Source organism: Zonotrichia leucophrys, chromosome 7 (genome assembly GCF_028769735.1).
Source record: "Zonotrichia leucophrys gambelii isolate GWCS_2022_RI chromosome 7, RI_Zleu_2.0, whole genome shotgun sequence".
NCBI lineage: Eukaryota > Metazoa > Chordata > Aves > Passeriformes > Passerellidae > Zonotrichia > Zonotrichia leucophrys.
Genome location: NC_088177.1, coordinates 1,315,769 through 1,339,999, shown reverse-complemented (window position 1 = coordinate 1,339,999; position 24,231 = coordinate 1,315,769). Strand labels below are relative to the sequence as shown.

At 49.6% G+C, this 24,231-nt stretch overlaps 1 protein-coding gene across 12 annotated transcripts in view; it reads right to left on the bottom strand.

Annotated features, from left to right (window-relative positions):
• Nucleotides 1-24,231, bottom strand: part of CACNB4 (calcium voltage-gated channel auxiliary subunit beta 4) — a 90,520-nt gene that overhangs the window by 5,470 nt on the left and 60,819 nt on the right. For 7 of the 12 annotated variants that reach the window (XR_010441119.1, XM_064718958.1, XM_064718961.1 and 4 more), the window contains 10 exons: nucleotides 18,740-18,859; nucleotides 17,978-18,100; nucleotides 13,571-13,701; nucleotides 12,336-12,412; nucleotides 11,357-11,376; nucleotides 11,165-11,245; nucleotides 9,583-9,641; nucleotides 7,566-7,675; nucleotides 6,540-6,691; nucleotides 6,024-6,119 (listed from right to left, as the gene is read on the bottom strand). Coding sequence is in view for 11 of the 12 variants with exons in the window: in XM_064718958.1 (XP_064575028.1) it covers nucleotides 6,024-6,119; nucleotides 6,540-6,691; nucleotides 7,566-7,675; nucleotides 9,583-9,641; nucleotides 11,165-11,245; nucleotides 11,357-11,376; nucleotides 12,336-12,412; nucleotides 13,571-13,701; nucleotides 17,978-18,100; nucleotides 18,740-18,859 (969 nt within the window). In the remaining variant the exon portion in view is untranslated. Of the gene's footprint in view, nucleotides 1-6,023; nucleotides 6,120-6,539; nucleotides 6,692-7,565; nucleotides 7,676-9,582; nucleotides 9,642-11,164; nucleotides 11,246-11,356; nucleotides 11,377-12,335; nucleotides 12,413-12,725; nucleotides 12,923-13,570; nucleotides 13,702-17,977; nucleotides 18,101-18,739; nucleotides 18,860-24,231 lie in introns of those variants that run through there. The other 5 variants (XM_064718966.1, XM_064718965.1, XM_064718970.1 and 2 more) reach the window with 5 other exon arrangements.

Genomic DNA, 24,231 nt, shown 5'->3' with positions numbered 1-24,231 from the left:
ACATTGGGGTGGCACACACGGGGGTGGCACACACTGGGGGGGGGCACACATTGGGGTGGCACACACTGGGGGGGTGGCACACACTGGGGTGGCACACACTGGGGGGGGCACACACTGGGGTGACACACTGGGGAGGGGCACACACTGGGGTGGCACACACTGGGGGGGTGGCACACACTGCCCTCACAGCCAGCCTTGGAGCTGGTCAGTGAAGGGGAATCAGCACAGGGCAGTGCAGAGGGAGCTGGAGGCATGGAGGGGGGGTCCTGTAACAGCAGGGAGGGCCAGGGGGCATGGATGGCACACTGGAACACAGCAGGGAGGGACAGGGGGCATGGATGGCACACTGGAACACAGCAGGGAGGGCCAGGGGGCATGGATGGCACACTGGAACACAGCAGGGAGGGACAGGGGGCATGGATGGCACACTGGAACACAGCAGGGAGGGAGGGGGCACTGCAGAGGAATTCCTGCCTGGGAGGGGGGTGAGCCCCTGAGCAGCTGTGGCTGTCCCTGCATCCCTGGCAGTGCCCAAAGCCAGGCTGGACAGGGCTTGGAGCAGCCTGGGACAGTGGAAGGTGTCCCTGCCCATGGCAGGGGAAGGAATTAGGTGATCCTCAACTTCCCCTCCAACCCAAACCATTCCATGATTCTGTGTCTAGTACAGAAAATGGTACAAGTATTTCTAGAAGGCGACCAAGAGCCAAAACCCTCAGGAGTTGTCTCCCGGGGTGCTGCATGAGCCCTGGCACTGTCCCTGGGTGCTGCATGAGCCCTGGCACCGTCCCTGGGTGCTGCATGAGCCCTGGCACTGTCCTGGGTGCTGCATGAGCCCTGGCACTGTCCCTGGTGTTGCATGAGCCCTGGCACTGTCCCTGGGTGTTGCATGAGCCCTGGCACTGTCCCTGGGTGTTGCATGAGCCCTTGCACTGTCCTGGGTGGTGCATGACCCTGGCACCGTCCCTGGGTGCTGCATGAGCCCTGGCACTGTCCCTGGTGTTGCATGAGCCCTGGCACCATCCCTGGGTGCTGCATGAGCCCTGGCACTGTCCCTGGGTGCTGCATGAGCCCTGGCACTGTCCCTGGGTGTTGCATGAGCCCTGGCACTGTCCTGGGGTGCTGCATGAGCCCTGGCACTGTCCCTGGGTGCTGCATGAGCCCTTGCACCGTCCCTGGGTGCTGCATGAGCCCTGGCACTGTCCCTGGGTGCTGCATGAGCCCTGGCACCGTCCCTGGGTGCTGCATGAGCCCTGGCACTGTCCCTGGTGCTGCATGAGCCCTGGCACCATCCCTGGGTGCTGCATGAGCCCTGGCACTGTCCCTGGGTGCTGCATGAGCCCTGGCACTGTCCCTGGGTGTTGCATGAGCCCTGGCACTGTCCCTGGGTGTTGCATGAGCCCTGGCACTGTCCCTGGGTGCTGCATGAGCCCTGTTTTGCTCCTGGGCACAAAACCCTTCCGTTTATTTATCAATTTCCAGTGCTGCTGCCCCCAGAGCCATTCCCCAGCAGAGGAGGCAGCAGCAGCATTGCTGCCTCAGGGAACTCTGCAGACACCTCCTCCATGTGCTGGCTGAAACCACCTCCAGCCCTGCCTGTCCTCCAGAACCAGCAGAGCCCCTCGAGAGAAACACAACCCTATTTTCAGCACTTCGACTTCCTATCTCATCTCTAATCTTAACTTTGCAAAATACTGTGAGAACAGCACAGGAAATGGAAAATAAGTGCAGGTGCTGTGGGTGTAAAGGGCAACCAGCACCAACCACAGGCTGCTCTCTTCCACCTGTTTTTGCAGCTCTCAGAATAAGATTTAAAATGATAAAGCAGTTTTTCTTCTTTTTTTCATTTATTCTCTCTTCCCAGCATGACAGAGAAAAGTTTCCTCTGCCAGCAAGGAGGAGTTTCCTTGTAATCAGAATATTCCTAACACTGCATCCCCTGGTGCAGTTCACTGTTTATTGCTCTTCTTTTGCTCCTCTCTTAATTTACTGCTTTTACTCTTTTGCAATTCACCCACATGTTGGTGCAACACACATTCCAGTCCATCACTCACTTGTGGAAGAAGTAATCAATTTAAACACAGTTAAATTACAATATTCCTGTGCCCTGCACTATTCCTGTGTCCTTCAATATTCCTGGGGCCCTGCAATATTCCTGGAGTCCTGCAATGTTTTTGGAGCCCTGCAATGTTCCTGTGCCCTGCAATGTTCCTGTATCCTGCAATGTTCCTGTGCCCTGCAATGTTCCTGTATCCTGCAATGTTCCTGTGCCCTGCAATGTTCCTGGATCCTGCAATGTTCCTGGATCCTGCAATGTTCCCGTGCCCTGCAATGTTCCCGTGCCCTGCAATGTTCCCGTGCCCTGCAATGTTCCTGTACCCTGCAATGTTCCTGTGCCCTGCAATGTTCCTGTGCCCTGCAATGTTCCTGTATCCTGCAATGTTCCTGTGCCCTGCAATATTCCTGGAGCCCTGCAATGTTCCTGTGCCCTGCAATGTTCCCGTGCCCTGCAATGTTCCTGTGCCCTGCAATGTTCCTGTGCCCTGCAATGTTCCTGTATCCTGCAATGTTCCTGTGCCCTGCAATGTTCCTGTGCCCTGCAATGTTCCTGTGCCCTGCAATGTTCCCGTGCCCTGCAATGTTCCCGTGCCCTGCAATGTTCCTGGATCCTGCAATGTTCCCGTGCCCTGCAATGTTCCTGTGCCCTGCAATGTTCCTGTGCCCTGCAATGTTCCTGTAGCCCTGCAATGTTCCTGTGCCCTGCAATGTTCCTGTATCCTGCAATGTTCCTGTGCCCTGCAATGTTCCTGTATCCTGCAATGTTCCTGTGCCCTGCAATGTTCCTGGATCCTGCAATGTTCCTGGATCCTGCAATGTTCCCGTGCCCTGCAATGTTCCCGTGCCCTGCAATGTTCCTGGATCCTGCAATGTTCCTGGATCCTGCAATGTTCCCGTGCCCTGCAATGTTCCCGTGCCCTGCAATGTTCCTGTGCCCTGCAATGTTCCTGGATCCTGCAATGTTCCTGGATCCTGCAATGTTCCCGTGCCCTGCAATGTTCCCGTGCCCTGCAATGTTCCTGTGCCCTGCAATGTTCCTGTATCCTGCAATGTTCCCGTGCCCTGCAATGTTCCTGTGCCCTGCAATGTTCCTGGATCCTGCAATGTTCCTGTGCCCTGCAATGTTCCTGGTATCCTGCAATGTTCCTGGAGCCCTGCAATGTTCCTGTATCCTGCAATATTCCTGGAGCCCTGCAATGTTCCTGTATCCTGCAATGTTCCTGGAGCCCTGCAATGTTCCCGTGCCCTGCAATGTTCCTGGATCCTGCAATGTTCCTGTGCCCTGCAATGTTCCTGGATCCTGCAATGTTCCTGTGCCCTGCAATGTTCCTGGTATCCTGCAATGTTCCTGTATCCTGCAATGTTCCTGTGCCCTGCAATGTTCCTGTGTCCTGCAATGTTCCTGGTATCCTGCAATGTTCCTGGTATCCTGCAGTGCCCAAGGCTGGCTGGAGCAGCATCAGGGGCAGATTAGCAAGGAATTAATAATGAAAGCAGTTCCTGAGCTCAAATATGCCCAGCTATTTTTACAGCTATTTTTACAGTGTCTAGACATGCAGCCCCAGCTCATTCCTTATGGCTGGCTCTCAGCAGAGGAACAGAGCGAGGAGTGCATCCTGTGCAAGGACCTTCCCTTTAAACCAACACTCCAAATTCTCCTCTTGCAGGAATCTGAGCTGCACAAGGGATGAGCAGGAGAGAGGGAGCAGTGCCTTTGCTCTCAGCAATAAACTTTTACTTCATTAAACCGTGGGCCAAGTTTAATTTCAGGCCAGGCCAGACTGTCAGCTCCCTGGGAGAGCTCCAAGTCAGCACTGCCCTCATTTCCTGCCCATCACCAGTGCAAATGCTGAGCTCTCTGTGAGCAGCCCCTGGGCAGGGCAGGGTGAGACAGCCCAGAGCAGGGCTGGGCTCAAGGCTGGAGCCTGGCACTGACATTTGGAGAGGCTTTTCTGCTCCAGGTGAGGCCTCCAGCACTGCGGTGCAATTCCAGGCCTGCTGTTGAGGCAGAGTTCAGTAACCTGGGGATGGACAATCCCAGTGCACCCCACATGGATTATGTAATGGAATTTAGGAATCCCACGGGTTGGAAGGGACCTAAAACCATCTCATCCACCCCCTGCCATGGGCAGGGACACCTTCCACTGTCCCACGGTGCCTCAAGCCCTGTCCAGGGACACTTCCAGGGGATGGAGCAGCCACAGCTGCTCTGGTGCCTTCTCTCATTTCAGCTGATGTGAGCAAAGTGAAGCTGAGTGAGAGGAAATCACTGAAGAAAGGGCAAAAAAAGGCTGTGAAACTCCCAGGGTTCTGTGTGCAGGTGCCAGAGGAAACACCTTTCACACAGGACAGTGTGCAGAGGGCTCTTCTGTGTGAGAGCTCAGGGCAGACACCACAGACAGGGCAGCTGCACTCCAGTGCCTCAGCTCAGCTTGGGAAGGGATGGGTTTTACAGGGATCAGCAGTTGGGAAGGGATGTGTGTTACAGGGATCAGGAGTTGGGAAGGGATGTGTTTTACAGGGATCAGGAGTTGGGAAGGGATGGGTTTTACAGGGATCAGGAGTTGGGAAGGGATGTGTGTTACAGGGATCAGGATTGGGAAGGGATGTGTGTTACAGGGATCAGGATTGGGAAGGGATGGGTTTTACAGGGATCAGGAGCTGGGATGTGTTTTACAGGGATCAGGAGCTGGGAAGGGATGGGTTTTACAGGGATCAGGAGTTGGGAAGGGATGTGTGTTACAGGGATCAGGAGCTGGGAAGGGATGTGTGTTACAGGGATCAGGAGCTGGGAAGGGATGTGTTTTACAGGGATCAGGAGCTGGGAAGGGATGGGTTTTACAGGGATCAGGAGTTGGGGTGTGTTTTACAGGGATCAGGAGCTGGGAAGGGATGGGTTTTACAGGGATCAGGAGTTGGGATGTGTTTTACAGGGATCAGGAGTTGGGGTGTGTTTTACAAGGATCAGCAGTTGGGAAGGGATGTGTGTTACAGGATCAGGAGTTGGGAAGGGATGGGTTTTACAGGGATCAGGAGTTGGGAAGGGATGGGTTTTACAGGGATCAGGAGTTGGGGTGTGTTTTACAGGGATCAGGAGCTGGGAAGGGATGTGTTTTACAGGGATCAGGAGTTGGGAAGGGATGTGTGTTACAGGGATCAGTTTGCTCTCCAGGACAGTTCCAGTTCTGGTTGGGTCAGTGGGGCCTGGATGGCTCACAGAAATAACCCAGCAGCATTTTAAGAGATCACAACTCAGTAACAAATTCCATGTGAGAAATGTAACCCAGCTGAGCTCTGCAGAAGAACAGGCTGCCCAGAGGGGCTGTCACTGCCCTGGCACCTCTGCACTCCCATCCCAACATCCCACAGAGATCCCACAAAGCCACATCCAAGCCCACTTCCACTGCCTCTGTCCCAGAAACCAGGTGTGCCTTTCAAAACTAAAAGCAAGTTTGAGCTGCCCTGTCCCAGCCCTGGCAGAGCCTCTCCCCAGCCCTGCCCATGAGCCCTGCAGGCTGTGCTCCATCAGCAGGATGAATTCAGCACTCCAGGAGCTGGCAGAGCAGTGGCTGTGCTCTGCTGAGGGGCTGCATGGCCTGCAGGGTCAGGAGCAGGGCTCACACGCCTGCTCACTCCCTTTGCCTTCCCACACACTCCAGTGCAGGGAGGGGAGGCCTCTCCAAAGCCAGACTTTGTCCCGCTGGGAGCTGCAGCTCCACAGATGATGTCATTTGCTAATGAGCAGATTTGCTGTCCCCTCCACGTCACTCCTGCCCTGTCACCCTGCCAAAGACCAGAACAAACCCGGGGCAGGAGATAGGCAGGGTGAAAGTCTGCAGCCCTTTGTGCCTCACGAGTGCAGGGCCGTGTGAGCACAGCAGGGAGAGATAATGGAGGGAGCCAGCCCTGCACAGGGATCAGCACAATTCCACAAAGCAGGAGCCCTTCAGCCTCTGCTCTGTACTTACTGGGGGGCACTGTGCAAGTTTATCAGCTGCCACCAACTGGACGTTGAGGTGTTTGCTCTGTGACTTCCCCCTGGACTTGATCAGTCGCTGCAGGACCTGCCAGCAGGAAAGGGCAAAAGGTGAATTTAAGGATTATTTATCTCCCTAAAGCTCAGCCTGACATCCCCCTGAGGGATTACCAAGGGCAGAAGCTCTCCATAAAACGCTGCCCTTGAATATCCCAAACCTTTGTGATAACCCTTGTGAGAACTGGGAACATTTCCCTCTGGATCACGTTTGAGCCCTTGAGAAATTTCAGTTGCATTTCTGCTTTATCCCACTTTAAGTCCTAAGTTATTTGTGACAATAGAGAAGCATGAAAATTGTATTTACAGAGAATTATCTGGATTGCTGGATGGACTGTAGCACACCAGCAGTGCTTTATGTCACTTTTTCTCCTTTTCAGGTGCAGATTCCACACTGCCCATTCCCACCCTGCCCTCCAGCTCCCTCCTGGATCTTCAGGTGAGGAATTACCTTTGGAGAGGACACCTTCACGTGGACAATAATTGGTGCTAGAGATGTCTTGATAAGCTGTGCAGGGTGATTGATAGTGTCTGCATCCAGGACAACCAGCTGTAAGGACCTGGCCAGCTCAAAGATTCTTTCAATCTCACTCTGCACTTCAGCTGCAAAGGAAAACAAAGCAGCTGAAACCACTGGGATAAAAACCCTCTCCCTCTTACTGTCACACACCCCACATGTGAACTGATGGCATTGCCATGGAATAACCTGTTACCTGTACCATGGCACAGATTTGGAATTTGGGCTTTTTTTTTCCCAAACCCAACTCCTCCTAGATCCTGGGAGGGTGTCCCAGAGAGCAGGATGTTGGAATGCACGGGACACACACAAATTTCCACCCTTGTACAAGAAAGAATCACACAATCACAGAACCATCAAGGCTGGAAAAGACCTCCAGGATCATGGAGTCCAAATAAAAATTCCTCAGGCCACTGTTCCCCAGCAGTCCTGAGGAGAGGAGCAGGACCCAAAGTCTCACAGCCAGACAGCAAAATTCAGCTGTGACTGCTCAAAATTAACCACACAACTGGTCCCAGGGTCAGGAATGACATTTCCTTGGCTGGACAAGTGAAAGCTCTTTGGCTGCTTGTGATGTGGAATTAAAAGCAGAGGGCTGGGAAGGAGGAGGAGCTGAGAGGCCAGCTCAGGATCGTGCAGTAAAATGCTGCAGACACATTTAAATCTGCACCTCTGCTGGGATCTGATCTTGGCAATGGCTGGAGCTGAGCCAGGGCAGGGTCAGGCTGGATTTCAGGGCAAGGCTCTTCCCCAGAGGGTGCTGGGCACTGCACATTCCCAACAGCTGCAGGAGGGTTTGGACAGCACTCAGGGACGCCAGGGTGGGATTCTGGGGTGTCTGTGAGGGCCAGCAGCTGATCCATGGTGCTGGGGCTCCCTCCCAGCTCAGATGGAAGGCTGGCACGCTGTCCTGCCCCTGTGTGCAAGCCCAGCCCAGTGCCAGCTGTGGCAGGGCCTTACCTAGGCTGGACCTGGTGTTGGAGCGCTCGATGATGGCTCTCTTGCTGGGGTTGTTGAGCACTGACCTCTTGGCCAGGGAGATGTCAGCTGTCACCCTGGTTATGGATATCCTGCCAGGAGAGCACAGCACACACAAACACACCAGTGGCATTTCCACGGGCACAGCCCATTCCAAAGGGCAAACACAAGCAAACACGCTCAGGCACGTTTCCAGATGAGTTCTGGCACCATTAAAGAACAAATGAACAGAAGGGCTGGCTGGCTGGGATGTGTTTCCTATTCCCTGAGCCCTGGCATGGAGTTCCTGCCATTCTCCTTGGTGCATTAATGAACTTTCCTCCTCCCAGCTCACTCATCTCCTGCATGAATTTACACAGTGCCATAAATGCTGGGAGTTATGTGAGGCTTGGGGCACCCAGAACAAGGAGCTGCAGTGAGGCAGCGCTTCCTCTTCCCCACAGTTACACCAGGAGTAACCCAGCCCAGCTGACAGGGGCTGGCGTGAGCAGGAGAAAAGGAACTGGAGCTCTCTGGGCTGCCTGAACTCCAGTTTAACTTCACTGCACCTCTTTCACTTAAGGCAGGGGATTTATTTACTTCATCTGTCAGTGAGTGAGAAAGACACAAAATGTTACAAGGCAAAGACAACACGATCCCTTCATCTAAAATCCAATTAGGAGGCCTGGGATGAGCCAAAGACCCAGGAAAAATGGGAACAAAGCAAGCTGGGAATGACCAGCAGCTTTTGCACAGAACACAAGATTTATGCAGCTCTAAGTGGAGTTTTCAGCTGCAGGGTTATAAAGAAGTGCAGTTACTTTTCTGTACAATACATAAATAAATGTACACAGTGGAGGCCAAAGGTAAAAATGAGTATAAACCAGAAATGAATGGACTGTGGGCTCAGTGACCAGCAGGGGAGGTTGCAGTTACAGAGGAAGGAGCTGCAAAGCCAAGGGAGTTCAGGGGCAGGGAAGGAGTCAGGGCTCTCTGATGCCTCTGGAAAGCTCTTCCTTGGACACTCAGCTCCTTCCTTGGAACATGGACCTCTCCCAGAACTGCAGAGGAGATGGAAAGGAAGAAAGAAGAAAGAAAAGGGAGGGAGGGGGAAGACCACAGAGCCATAGAAGTTGGCAGAAGGACCAAGAAGCAGCTTTTTCCTGAGTTCCTCAGAGCTAAAATCAATGGTGCCAGGCTGCTGGTGGCACTGAGCTCTCCTCTGCTGAAATTTCACACTCCCACCTGAGCCAGCTGCCAATACTGCTGATGGAATCAGCACTTCCAGAAAATCCCTTGAGCTGAGCAGCTCAGGACAGGCCAGAGAGGAGAGGCTTTGCACAGAGGCTGATCATGAAATGTTCTGTGTGAGCAGGCCTGCCACCTCCTCACTCCTGAAATCCATCCATCCTGCTCCAGCTCTTCCACAGAACATCCCTTCCCTGCCCTGGTGCTTTGGGCATTTCAAAGCTGACTCGGTGGGATGTGTTACCAGAACAGCCTCTTTTCCCAGCTGGAATATCTGGACTGACTGGGAAGGGCAGAACACCCCCAAGATGCTGCAGGCACCTGCAAGGACTGAGGGGATGCCATGACCAAACCTGTGCTCCCAGCAAGGGAATCCCAAATATCCCCTACAGCTGGAGATGAACCCTCCTTACAATTCTTTATCTGGGCTTTATTCCTCAGCATTTCCTTCTTCAGTATTTTTGCCTACTTAAGGCAGACAAAATAAAATCTCAAATAAGGAATATTTTAGAGCTGATTTTTCTTAGGGAAGACACTGAGACAGAATTCTTGTGTTGAACTAAGAACTCCTAGCCCAGCCATGGCAGAAATGCAGATGTGCACCCCTAGGAACACATGAGCTGTGTCCCACTCTCCAGTGGTGACACAAAGCCAGAAAACCAGCTTTGATCATGCAGCAAACCCTCTGGCATTAAAAAAAACCAATAAAATAATTGACTGAAATGTGAGTAACACATGGGCAAAGCAGCATGAGAAGGACAGAGTTTCTCACCTCCCATCAAACCTGTGCTTCAGGAAGTCAAAGAGAGCTTTCTGCATCATGTCTGTCACCTTGGCAGAGGGGAGCAGATTGAGCAGGGGGATGGACAGGGAGAGAAAGAAGCCAAAAGGAAGGAAAGAGGTGAGTAGAAGGCAGGGACACAGCCAACAATCCACACCCTTGCTGGGCAGAACCGTGCCAGTGCCACAGCCCGCCACCACAGCACTCAGCAATAAATCCCTGCAGTTTCCTGATTTACTGAGCAGCTCCTTGTCCTTTGCAGCACAGCTCAGGCTGACAATCATCATCTGCCAGGCCAGGCTGCAGCTCCATCAAAGCCCCCAGGCCTCTCTGCCCGTTTATTTCCCTCCTTCCAACTGATTCCTTCAGCATTCAGGCAGGAAAAAGCAGTCAAAATAAATTCCCCCAAGCAAGATCAAGTATTTTTGTTATTGAAATTAATTTTCCACACAATTGTATGTTCAAGGTGTTGTGTTTGGTGTTGTTTTATTAATTTATTAATAAATTATAAATTTATTAAATTTTTTATTAAATTATAAATGTATTAATTTTTTAAATTTATTATTATAATAAATAATAAATTTATTAAATTTTATTAATTTTCCACACAATTGTATGTTCAAGGTGTTGTGTTTGGTGTTGTTTTATTCAAAATAAAGAGACAGGGTGGCAGATTTGAAGAGGTTTTTGTGATTTTGAAGAGGTTTTTGCCTCTCTCCCCTCCGAACTCGAGAGGTAAATTGATCTGTGGTGCAGCACAGAGGGAATTGACTCCTGTCAGAAAAGTTCCCCATCAAGTTAAAAGGCAGAGAGCAGAACATGAAGTACCTGCTCTGCTGAGCTGCACCTCCAGCCACTCTCACTGCAAATGCCAGGGCTGCCACCTCCCCAAAAGAACCATTCCAATATGGTTAATAATATCCTATCAATTACTGACAACATTAATTAAGCTTAATGAAGTGTATCTTTGATTTTATGTTCATTTAGCTCCTGGTTCAGCACTTCCCACATGGCTGAGCTCCCTGAATTGCCCTGCTAAAGTCTCTGCTTGTTTTAGCACGTGGGAAATGCTCACTTGAACCTGCAGCAGCCCAAAAAACCAGTCCTGGTTATCTGGGCACGTTATCCTGCCCACTCCCACCTGGGCAATCTTTCAGGAGGGTTAAAGGTTCCTCTGCAAAATATTTGAATTTATTAATAAAGTGAAAAAAGGAGAACAACAAGGAAGCTCCTTCAAATGTTTTGCAAATTAAGTTCAAAGCATGGGCTGGTTTGATGAACATTTTTCATGTGTAGAGTCCAGCTCATTAATTTGACTTCTTGTAGGAGACACAAATTCTCTTTTTTACTTGATTTAATCAGGAATGAGTGCACTGAAAAGAATGGATTTGCACTGTGCTTAAAACAGTACAAGCCAGAAGTAACCCTCAGCTCTCACAGAACATTTTGGTAATTATTTAAGCTAAATCACTTGAAATTATCATAAACCAGTTGCACTGAGCCACACACAGAATTACTGAGGATGATCAGGGATAATGAAAGTTGAATGAATTGCAAACACCTCAGTCCATACCTCATAGCCTTTGAGGGATGGGCCCACCAACACCACAGGTCTCATTGATGGCACCACATCATAGGGGGGAATGTGTTCTGTCTAGAGGGAAAAAACAACAACCCTTCAGACCACCAGGCAAACAAATCCACAGGGAAATCCTGGCAATGATGAATTAGGAGGAAATAAAATGCAAACAAAAGCATTACTTACCACTTTTTGTTTCTGTTTTGCTAGAAGACCAAATGAGAACTTGGTTAAAACACACCCAGGCAAGCAGAAATCCCTTTGCCAAAGCACTTTGGTTTCTGTCTGAGCACCTCCCTCTGCTCAGGCCTGACTAAACTGGGAAATCTGTGCATTTAACTGGGCATTCTATACATTACACTGGGCAATCTGGGCATTAAACTGGGCATTCTATACGTTAAACTGGGCAATCTGTGCATTTAACTGGGCATTCTATACATTAAACTGGGCAATTTGTGCATTTAACTGGGCATTCTATATATTACACTGGGAAATCTGGGCATTAAACTGGGCATTCTTTACATTAAGGTGGGAAATCTGTGCATTAAACTGGGCAATCTGTGAATTTAACTGGGCATTCTGCATTAAACTGGGCATTATATATATTAAACTGGGCAATCTGTGCATTAAACTGGGCACTGGGCAGTCTGCATTAAACTGGGCATTACATATATTAAACTGGGCATTCTATACATTAAACTGGACAATCTGTGCATTTAACTGGGCATTCTGCATTAAAGTGGGCATTCTATATATTAAAGTGGGCATTCTATATATTAAAGTGGGCAATCTGTGTATTAAACTGGGCAATCCATGCATTAAACTGGGCATTCTATATAATATATTAAACTGGGCAATCTGTGCATTAAACTGGGCAATCCATGCATTAAACTGGGCAATCCATGCATTAAACTGGGCATTCTATATAATATATTAAACTGGGCAATCTGTGCATTACACTGGGGCAGCTCCACTGTTCCCAAGGATTTTCCCAGCCCTCAGCAGCTCCAGCAGGCTGGGAATAGCTGTCCTCCTGCCCTGTGCATGCAAACACTTTGTAAGAAAACACCTCAGTAACTCAGCAAAGGGGAGAACCTGCATTGCTCATGTAGGGTTTTTAGACAGAATTATGAGCAAGGGTTTCCTTGAATAAATCCTGTCTTACCTGTGGCTGTAGGTGTGGCTCGAAAGGTGCCAGAGACCATCTCTCCAAGGCTGGAAGAAGAATTCCCACTGGATTTCCTGCAGCAGCAGAAAGACCCCATTAACAGCAGGCACCCCAAAATGTGGGAGGTTTTGGGGAGGAACTGTCCCATGAGGAATCACAAGGTCATACCAACATAAATGACTCTAACTAAAAAAGCTAAATATTAACTGTTTTATCATTATAATATGGAATTTTATCATACAAATCCAGGAGCATCTCACTGAACTCAGTAATCTCTCTGTATATTGAGACCCACTGGCTGCCCCTGAAGTTGTGTCAAAAATTATAGGAGAAATTTGGATGCTGTTCAGCTATTCTGAAAGCATTTCCCAGGTTTATCTCCCAGACCTTTTTCCAGGGATTTGCAATCTCCAGGTCTGGCAGGTGGACACTCAAAAACCTCAGGCTGGAAGCTGAAGAATAAAGGATGGCAAAGCTGATCTTACAAAGTCTGGTTTGGGCCAATGTAGCCATGATGTTTTCTGAAAAATCCTTTCCTTGGGGTTTTTCCTCCTGAGAAGCCTCAGGAACAAAATGCAAACAATGGTTATCTGCTGCTGTGGGATGCAACAGGTGCATCTGGGATTGGTCAGTGTTGGTTGTTTTTAATTAATGGCCAATCACAGCCAGCTGGCTCAGACTCTCTGGTCAGTCACAAGATTTTATTATCATTCCATTCTTTTCCATTCTTTGCCAGCCTTCTGATGGAATCCTTTCTTCTACTCTTTTAGTATAGTTTTAATATATCATTTTCTTTTAATATAATGTATATCATAAAATAATCAATCAGCCTTCTGAAATGTGGAGTCAAGATTCTCATCTCTTCCCTCATCCTGAGACCCCTGTGAACACCACCACAGGCCAAAATGGAGAAAAAAGGAAAAATGGAAGAAAAAACCCATAACCTAAGAAAAGTTGGGAAAAATCTGGGAGACTTTGAGCCCAAGCTGACTTAAGGCCATGGGCACACAGAACTCTCAGAAACTGCTGTCATGATCCCTCCCTGCTCTTCCCTGAAGTCAGACCCGTTTTGTTTCTCATCACCAACATCTCCCCCTCCCCACAAACCCGCACTTGCAGCGGGGATCCCAGAGCCAGCCCTGCAGCCAGGCAGCAGCAGGAGACCTTTGGAAGTACTGCCCGGGCTGAGGGAGGGTCTGGGGGCTCTGCAAGGGCAGGCTGTGCTCACTCACCCCCCGTGGAAGCGGCCCCTCTTCTGCTCCTGCTGGATGCGGATGTTCTCCAGGCGCAGCGGGCTCGGGATGAAGCCGATCTCGCAGCCCTCCTTCACCAGCCTCCCTATCCACCAGTCGTTGTTGTATTTCTGCAACACAGCAAGGCTCCTGCCCACTCAGCTCCCCAGTTCCCTCCCTGGCACCTCCTCTTGCAGGTAACCAACTGTTACTGCAGTCCAGGGGCATGGCTGACAGAGCCTGTCAGCCCCAGCTGCAGCCAAGCCTGAAAACCCTTCCATGTTGGTTACACTGCATTATACCCTTTTCTTTGCTCAGCATCTTCATACATAAAAACCAATCTATATCTTTACTTTTACCTACTGCCTATCATGACTACTGTCATTAACATATTATGGTCACTACTATCAATCACATGAGTTAGTATGGCACAGTTTAAGCTTAAAGCTGTTTTTCAGTTTTCTTGCAGTGGAAAATTCTTAAAACCTTTTTTCTACTTGCTACATGGACATGTCCTGTTTGCCTGTGGCATCTTTCTGCTTGGTAAAAACATCTTTTTGTTTGTGGTCAGCTTATCAAAGTCTCTTTCCAACTTGACATAACCTTTCCCTTCTTAGCTGTCCAGCAAGACAGGCCCAGCAATCCCCAATTTACACATCTGTTATTCTTCTGTATCAAAACTTGCTTCCATCTCTATTTTGGTCTCAGGTTCTACATTCAGAGCTTTCTGCCAAGCACACATATCTGTGAGGCTTTCCTGTCCAGTTTTCATCCTTCCCAACAGTCACCCACACTCCTTCACTCCACTCTGCATAATGAACCAGGCTCAAGTGTGAGAGCAGAGCACCGAGGCCGTTTCCCCTTGTCCTGGCCCTTGCTGATTTAATTTCCAGGTTGATTTAATGAGCAGAACTCATTTCTTTGAGCTGAGGCCACCAAACAACCTCCCAGCAGCAAACACAAAAATAACACCTCCAGCTTCCCATCAAATGTTGCTTGTCACATTTAATGGTCTAGACAAAAGATCACCACTTTCCCTTCCTCCTCTCCACGTATTTGTAGGAATGTTATTAACAGGTTATGACAGATGAAGAGAAATTCACCTTTAGGAAGAAACTTCAATATATACCTAAAGCACAGCATTTTATCATTGACCTTTAGTAACATAAATTCTTCTGCTTTATTGAAAGTCTGGTCTGTCCCTAATGATGGCAAAATGAAAAGCGGGATCCTGGTAGATATTGGAGTGGAAAAGGATTTGTTGTAGCTGCTGCCAGCAGAGCTTTTGAAGAAAAGTATCTGAAAAGCCTCTCCTCTGTTCTGCTTCATTAGGCAGCTCGGTGTTCAAAAGAAACATTGCTTTTCACAACTGGCTCTGGAGTCATTAGGAGCAGCACGAGTGAATGGGTTTTGTTTGGTGCCTCGAGGAAAAAGCCATCACAGAGATCTCCTCTTGGAGATATCCCTGCTCCTGGCTCCACATTTGCAGGCACTTCAGCTCCTGCAGGAACACACAAACACCCAGGCCCTGCTGTCAGAGGTGCAGCAGTGCCTGGGGATGGCTCTGCAACACAGAGACCCAGCCCTGAAAAATAAATGGGTTTTTATCAACCCAGATATCTGAATATGAACCCAATCATAAATATGAACATGTAATAAAAATGATGGGAATGCAAAGTTGAAAAACCTCTTTATCCTCTTTTATATATTTAGGCAAGAGGTTCCAGTTGATCATTCCAGTTAGGTATTTATTGCTCCTGCTGTTCTGACCTTGATTCACACAGTGGCAGTGAGCAAAGCTTTATTTGAAGTATGTTAAGTTACAGAACTACTTCCAGTCTGTGAACCAGACAGATCCTTCAGCATTCAGCATCCTGCTGCTGGAAATCAGTGAACTGAGAGGCTGTGGGACACCATTAGGGACAGACCTGGCAGTGTCCCAGGCCAGGCTGGAAGGGCTTGGAGCACCTGGGACAGTGGGAAATGTCCCTGCCATGGCAGGGGTGGCACTGGGTGGGCTTTAAGGTCCTTTCCAACCCAAACCAGTCTGACTCTACAACACCTGAGTTCCAAGGGCACTGCCTGCTCCATTTTGGCTCCAAAGGCACAGCCTGACCATGGGAATCTTTCTTCATGGACCTCTGAGTGATGCCTCCAGCCATGGGATCAGAATCAGCCCCTCTGGAGAGGGACCTGGGACAAAGGATGGAGGGACAGGACACAAGGAATTGCTTCCCACTGCCAGAGGGCAGGGATGGTGTTGGAGATTTTTTCAGGGATGGCTTGGAAGGCAGCTGTGAGGAGCAGATTCTCACAGCCTGTTTCTGTGAACAGCAGAGGTTCTCAGGTTGTTTTTAATTACAGGTAAAAGTGACAAACATGAAGGCCTTGAGAGCCTTGCACATCAGAGTTCTCAGGCAGCTTTCTCATAACAAGTGGATGTTCTATCTTTGGCTGTTTTGGGAAAGCAAGAATAATTTTGAGAACCCAAATCTTGGTATTGGAAACATAAGGAGGAGTTGGTGTGTTATCTCTGACCTATTGTGAGCTCAGATTTTGCAATATGCATGAACTTGATTAACACTGTTATAAAAAGTGATTGATGGATTAATAAATCGGAGTCGATGGCTGACCAACGCAAGGTGGGTCGTCTCCCCTCCAACTTCAATATATGGTGAACTTCAATAGGATGGGATTCTGGGCAGGAATTCCTGCCTGGGAGGGTGGGAATCCCTGGCACAGGTGCCCAGAGCAGCTGTGGCTGCCCCTGCATCCCTGGCAGTGCCCAAGGCCAGGCTGGACAGGGCTTGGAGCACCTGGAACAGTGGCAATGTCCCTGCCCATTCAAGGTGCCTTCCATCCCAAAGCAGCCTGGGCTGTGCTGAGAGCACCTGAACACACAAATGCCAAGGCTGCAGTGAGGAACTCGGGATTTATCTGCATTAGCTCACCCCCTCCCCTGTGTCAGTCTGTGTGTGGGAGGAGCACGTTCCCTCCCCTGGTTGCCATGCCCATGGCTCCTTCTGCTCCCTCAGGAATTGTTGCCATTTCATCCTTTAGGCAGGCACACAATGTATAGTTTGGAGGAGACAGATGAGCCATACAGGACACAGCCTGAAAATAGCAGCTCCTCACTCACTGCCAGAGGGTGACCTGACTCTGCACCCAGCTCAGCAACATTCCAAACCCTGGAATCACTGAACAAACAAATCCTGCCAAGCCTCTCTGCAGCATGGGGAGCCATTCCCCAAATCCTGCTGAGCTCCAGCTCCAGGCAGGCTGAGCTGACAAACACCAGCACCCAGATGGTTTCCAGCTCAGTGGCACTGTGATCCTGGCATTTTAGACCTTGGGAGACAACTCATGGAATGCCAAGGCATGGATTTGGGACACTTGTCTGCAAAAATGTACAGGGCAGCATGCCAGGAGCTTGGAGTGTGCAACTCAATCAGTGCCCTGACAATTAAGGTGGCCACGTCCAGGAAAACCAAGATTAAAAACTGGAAAAGGGAATTTACTGCCTTTCCCTGTCAGGGAGAGGGGGTGTGAAGCAATTCCCTGCTCCAGCACCAGAGGAGGGGCAGCAGCAGGTGTTTTCCTCCTGAATGTGCTCTGTCTAAGGGAGATCAGTGCTCTGGAGTGATGATGAACACGTGTTCAAAGAAAGACACAGATGAGCACTGAACACCCCAAAATAAACCCAAAATGCAGAGATGAAAAAGTGCTTTTGCAAGCTGCAAGCCTCTGTACCAATCCACAGCACAACAGGGGGTTATGCAAATGTGGAGGGCTCACTTCAGATAAAAAATTGCATAAAATATGCTCAGCATGCAATAAAATGCAATTTTCTCTACCAAAGCCCATACTCAGGGCTCATTTATTCCATTTTTTCCCTTATTTTTGCATCTGTCCTCTTCAGGATTTTCTTTGCTTACTGCATTATCCTAAGTGTTACTTCCTCTCTGGAAGGGAGCCTATCTGGTGTTTTTCTGAAGACCTGGCATGACCTGGTGCTGCTCCATGGAATCCCTTTCTCCTGCACCCTCTCTGATCCACCACAAACTGGTTCTGATGAAAAGAATCTGAACCCACCACTGTAAAGGGTGGGATGGATTTCCTATTCCCTGAGCCCTGTGATGGAGTTCCTGCTATTCTCCTCAGTGCATTCATTAACTTTCCCCCTCCCAGCTCACTCCAATAATAAAGGGCATTATTTCCTTCCTGTGTGATGAAATTCCAACATGTTGGTAACACCAAGTGTTGCAAAAGGGCAGGATAAGCACCCCAGGGAGGGATGAAGAACCAGCTCATCCTCACTGTGCCCTCCTGGATAAGGCTCAGCTGTTCAAATCAAAGCCCTTGGCTGTAGAAAGAGTCCCTTTCCCATCCCCTTTTCCTGGGTTTTACCTCTTTAATGTGGAGGAAGTCCTTGGCATCGAAGGAGATGGCAGTGCTTGGGACAGGAACATCTTCATCCAGAGCCCCACAGTAACTCACGTTGGTCTTGACAGCAAATGCTACTGGTTTGGACTACAAACAGAAAAAAACCCTTCAAAAACGCTGGGAACTTCTCATCCATAAAAATTCAGCCCTAATAATTTCACCCAGGCCAGCAGAGCTCAGCTCCCTGGAGAACATCCCCATTTAGAGGAGGATTTACACCAAATTCCCCAAACACCTTCTCTGCAGATACTCTGACTGAACTGCCCAGGCATTCCAGAAGGAAGTGTGGATGTTACCAGCAGGAACCCTGGAAAAAGTTCAAGATAGAATCTAAAATGTTAGGCTTTGTGCTTTCCCAGATCAACTACACCTGCGTAAGCAGTATGATAAATTATATAATTGTTAGATGTGATGATTGTTTAGTAATTAAAAGTAATTATTATATAACCATAAGAAGAATAGTGAGAAACTATGTTGGAAATTCAGAGAGGGGCTACATTTATGTATACAATAGAACAATATAAGTTTAATAATTAACATGAAAGTTATGTAAGGATAGAATATAAAACATGATCATTTCGGATGTATGGTCAGTCAGATTTGGGTTGAATACACCCCAATTCCCAGAATAAAAAGCACTTAATAAAAAGCACCACATGTAATCCCTGTGATTGTGTGGTTTTGAACGTTACAGAAGGAGCTCCATGGTCAGTGAGCAGCACACACCTTGGCCCTCTCCAGCTGGATGGCTGCTTGCTGCTCCCTTTCCTGGCGGATTGCTTCCCTGTCCTCTTCCAGAGACACATCAGAGTCTGAGGGTCTGCTCGTGTACGAATCTGCTGAGCCCTGAAAGGAAAGCCAGCTCACTGAGAAAACACTGAGGCAACAAGCAGAAACCCCCTCCCCACCCAAATTTTAAAAATACTTTAGAAGTAATTGGTTTCTTTGTAGTTTTGGAGTGATTTTTACATAGACAAAAATGCTGAGAAAACCTCTCTCCTTCACATTCTTACTGACACAGTAAAAATCCAGCTCAGCTCTGGGCACTGTCCAAAAGTCTTTATAATATTCACATCCTGTTTGACAGCCTCAGACTCAGGATTGTCAAGGGTTAGGTCACATCAAATATAATTAAGGAATTATAAAGCTTGGTTTGAATCATCCCCCCCCATGAATATGCTCTGTTGTGTAAGAGCTTTGTTCCCATTCCCACAGAGGTTTCTTCTGGGCTTCCAGGGGGGAAAAGTGGCAAAAATGACATTATTAAAGCTGCTCTGTATTGATATGACATGAAAGCAGCATGTTCAGGCAGCAGCAGAGAGCATCAGCCTGCAAAGGGGCAAAGAAGGTGCTGCCACAGTTGGATTTTTGCCTTTTTTTGACATTTTTCAGGATACCTGGCAAGCCCTGAAGAGGGGAGTGGCTCCTCTCTTTATAGAGACCAGCCTGACTCCAGCATCCCACTGGGGCCAGTGGAAAACCAGAGCTTTAACCTTGCAAAACAGAGAATATTTACTCCTGATCAGTCTGTGGCTCTGTGTGTTCCAACAGAGCCACTCTACAGCATTACATGCCTATTCTTTGTTTTCCTACATTGATTTATATCCTGCAGCACAGGCACTGTAGAATTCAATATTCTTACTGTCCATGGAAAGTCACATATTCTTAAATACTGCTGTGAATATATGGCCATTGCTGTGCATCCACATCCATCCCTGTGGATCCACATCCATCCCTGTGAATCCCTGTCCATCCCTGTGAATCCCTTGTCCATCCCTGTGGATCCACATCCACCAGGATTCTGCTGGCTCAGAACCACTGGTGACCCTGTGCTCTTTCCTTGTTCCACACTCATTCGGGGAAAGGCAGATTTGCTCCAGGCCAAGAACAGGATTTGCCAACAGGAGCTTCACCCACAGCTGTGATTTTAAACACAGCAGAAAATTCCTTCCAGGACATCCTGCACCCAGGGAGAGCTGGGAAGGGCTGGGAAAAGCTGGGAAGATGCAGAGTTCAGGATCCTGAGCTGGAAAAAGTGCAGCATGCCCAGGCTGAGCAGTGGCATCAGGAGCTGGCAGCAGCTCAGCTCTTCCCAGCTGGGAAGCTGCACATCCTGCTCTTCCTTCTGCTTCCTCGGGGATGGAGCAGAGAGCAGGGAACTCACAGCACTGGGCCAGGCCTGCTCCAGACACCTCCCAGTGCTTGAGCCCCCTTTGCATGGGGAAATTCCTGCTGGGCCCACCCTGAGCTGCCCTGGGCCGGCCTGAGGCCGCTCCCTCTGCTCCTGTCCCTGTTCCCCGGATGATCCCAAATCCCCCTGGCTGTGCCCTCCTGGCAGGGAATTGCAGAGAGGGAAAAGATCCCTGGGGATCCTCCTGTGCTCCAGGTGAGCCCTGCCCGGCTCCCTCAGGGATTGTGCGGCCCCTGCCCGGCTCCCTCGGGGATTGTGCGGCCCCTGCCCGGCTCCCTCAGGGATTGTGCGGCCCCTGCCCGGCTCCCTCAGGGATTGTGCGGCCCCTGCCCGGCTCCCTCAGGGATTGTGCAGCCCCTGCCCGGCTCCATTTCCTTCCCTGGACACGCTCCAGCCCCTCACTCTGAGGGGAAAATCAAAAAGTGGGAGAAAACATGAGGGGGGGAAGCAATGAGGGGAGTCTGAGGAAGGCTTTGATGCAGAGCTTTTCCCTCCTGGATCCTCTTTTTCTCTAGGCCAAGCCCTTCCCAGCTCCCTCAGGAATTCTCCAGCCTCTTCCCCAGCTGGGTTCCCTTCAGGGTCTCTTCTGCCATGAGGGGAAAATCAAAAAGTGGGAGAAAATGTGAGGGAAAAAAGAAGTGAGGGGAGTTTGAGGAAGGTTCTGCTGCAGAGCTTTTCCCTTCTGGATCCTCTTTTTCTCCAGGCTGAGCCCCTGCCCGGCTCCCTCAGGGATTGTGCAGCCCCTGCCCGGCTCCCTCAGGGATTGTGCGGCCCCTGCCCGGCTCCCTCAGGGATTCTGCAGCCCCTGCCCGGCTCTGTTCCCTTCCCTGGCCCCGCTCCAGCCCCTCAGGGTCCCTCCTGTCCCAGAGCTGTCCCCAGGCCGGGAGGTGCCCAGCAGTGCCCTGGGGCTGTGTCACACGGGGCTGGCACAGCCCAGGGACCATTGCCCTCCTACCCACCTGGGCACCCCTGGGGCACTGCTGGTAGTTTGCTCACTCAGGTCTGCTGTGCTCCAGCCCAGCTCAGTGAGGGGATTTAGCTGGCTCAGACCCCTGTGCTGGGCACCCAGTGCCCACACTGGTTTGTACTGGTGTGTGCTGAGCATTGCCTCATTTGCTGCCGTCAGAAGAGCTCAGGCTGAGGCAGAGCAGCTGCTGCTGCCAGGCCACCCCCGGCTGCTCTGGGTGCCAGGCTGAGCGGTGCCCAGTGCCAAGTGCCAGCACTGGTACATCCCAGCCGCATGATCCCGCTCTCCCAAGGCTCTCCCGGCAGCCTGTGCCTTATCTGGAAGCTGCAGCCCCAGGACTGTGACTCACAGGGTGCTGAGCTGCAGCATCACACTCAAAATCAGGCACCCGTCTGCAAATAGCAGCGAGAGGGGCAGAAAAGGAGCCAAACTCGTACTGAATTTTGGGTTCTGTTTGAAATGTTTGATTGGAGATCAGGATTATTGCCAGAAATATTGTGGAATATTGACAGAATATTGCCCAACAATCCAACACAAACACTGCTGTCTGCTCAGCACCAAGAGCAGTGAGTTCTGCTCTGACAGCTCCCACTTGCTGAAACTGCAAGAGGGAATGAGAGATACAGAAAGAGGAAAGCCATTTCCTATCTTTTTTTGTACACCAGGATGTTCCTAAAGGGAGAATTTGTTAATGGAAAGGGTGTCACAGACATATTTTCTGAAAAATCATTTCCTTAAGATTTTTTGTCCTGAGAAGCTATGTAAACAGTGATTGTCTGCTGCTGTAAAATGCAACAAGTAGAGCTTTGATTGGTCTCATGTGGTTGTTTCTAATTAATGGCCAATCACAGCCCAGCTGTCCAGACTTCTCAGTCAGTCACAATTCTTTGTTATCATTCTGTTTCTATTCTTAGCCAGCCTTCTGATGAAATCCTTTCTTCTATTCTTTTAGTATAGTTTTATATAATATATATATAAAATAATAGATCAAACCTTCTAAAACATAAAGTCAACATTCTCATCTCTTGCCTCATCCTAAAAGCCCTGCAAACACCACCCCAAAGGGAGGTCAGACACTGGCAGGGCTGCCAGGGAATGGTGGGGTCCCCATCCCTGGAGGTGGCACTCAGTGCTCGGGGCTGGGGACAAGGGGAGGCTTTGGGCACAGCTCCATCTTGGAGGGCTTTTCCAGCCTTGGTAATTCTGGGATTCTCTAAAAAGACCCTTTAACTTCTTTATTTCCCCATTGCATAGAGCAGCAGCCTGGTCATTTGGGGATATCACAATTTCACAGGTAACATTTGAGGACAAATCACCAATCCCACCCTTATCTAACCCCAATCCCTCTGGGAGACAGAGGAACTTTGTGGGGCTTCAGTGAGTTCAGCTGACACCAGATTTGGCAATTTGAAAGAAACAGGCTTTTCCAGATAATTACATTATTCAAGGCAATGAAAGACTTGTTGCTTACTCCACAGCCCTTATACTTTGGGCTCCTGTGAATTCATTTTTTGTGCAACTTATTATTTATTTCTCTCTCTCTCTCTCTCATCAACTAATGTAATTCAGCTTAGCTAAAAACAATCCCAAATCCATCCATCCATCCATCCATCCAACCATCCATCCATCCATCCATCCATCCATCCCTGCCCTCTGGCACTGGGAGCCATTCCCTGGCTCCTGTCCCTCCATCCCTTGTCCCCAGTCCCTCCCCAGCTCTCCTGGAGCCCCTTCAGGCCCTGCCAGGGGCTCTCCAGAGCCTCCTCGTCCCCAGGCTGAACCCCCCCAGCCCTTTCAGGGGTTCCATCAGCCCATCCTCCCTTTCCCCCAAGGCAATTCCATCACAGGCTGGAGCCTGAGCTCAGAAGCAGCCCAAGAGTGCTCAGCCCTGTGCAAGCTCCCGGGAGGATCGAGGCCCCGTCCCTCCTGACACAGCACAGGGAGGGCAGGCAGGCACGGGCATGGCTGCAGGGCCATATGCTGCCATATGCCAGGGATGCTCCAGAAACCACCCAAAACACCCCACAAAACCCACGGCAGAGTTAGTGAGGCTCACTCCAAGCCCCAACACAAACATCTCCCTGGTCCAGGTGCACAAAGCAGGTTTAACTCACAGGTTACTACCAGAAGTGAGGAAGCGAAGGGAGTCGACCCATCCTTTGATCAGCATCGAACTCCGATTTATTGATCCAACATCACATTTTATAACCATGTCAATTAAGTTCATACATATTGCAAAACCCGAGCTCATTATTGGCTACAGATTACAGACCACCCCCTCCTTTTGTTTTCAATACCTGTGGTTTGTTATTGAGACCAAAACTTGTTTTTCTCATCCAAGGCCTCCATGTTTGTCACTCTGCTTTCCCATCACTATCCAAGGACAAGGTATTTACTTGTTATTAAAAAACAAGCCTGAGAACTTTGCTGTTTACAGGAACGTGTCTGAGAACTTTGCTGTTTACAGCTGCCTTTTACTTTTCAATCAGCTGTATATTTTCATGGCCTTTTTTCCTTCAAGCCATGTCTGAGCAAAATTCTCCAACACAGAAGTATGTCATGGAGATGGGGGTCCCAGAAAATAAGTATTGACTCATTTTTACATGAAAACAAGAACCAGAAGTTGAGGACTTAAGAAACTCCCACACTTTAAAAACCAATGGCCGCCACACTTGGTGCTCACCTCATCCCAGCACTCAGGGTGGGCAGCTAAATTTAATTACTGGGCCGGTGATGTAATTAATTAAAAGACAAACACAAACCAGTGGGGATCCCTTCCTTTGGCGTGAAAACCTCGCTGTGCTGCAATGGAAACCGGGGCCAGGAAAATCTGTGTGTGCCCAGCAAAACTCTGCAGAGCTTCCATGGAGCTGCAGCAGGGACAGCACAGCACTGTTCCCATGGAAAGGGGGGCACAGAGCACACCTGCAGCACAGCCCATTTCTGCAATTATTCACATCCTCCTCAAACCACAAAATCCATCCCAGCCACTGCAATGTTTACAGGGAGCTCCAGGAGCAGAGAGTTCAGTGGGACTTTTCCACAAATTCCCATGGAAAG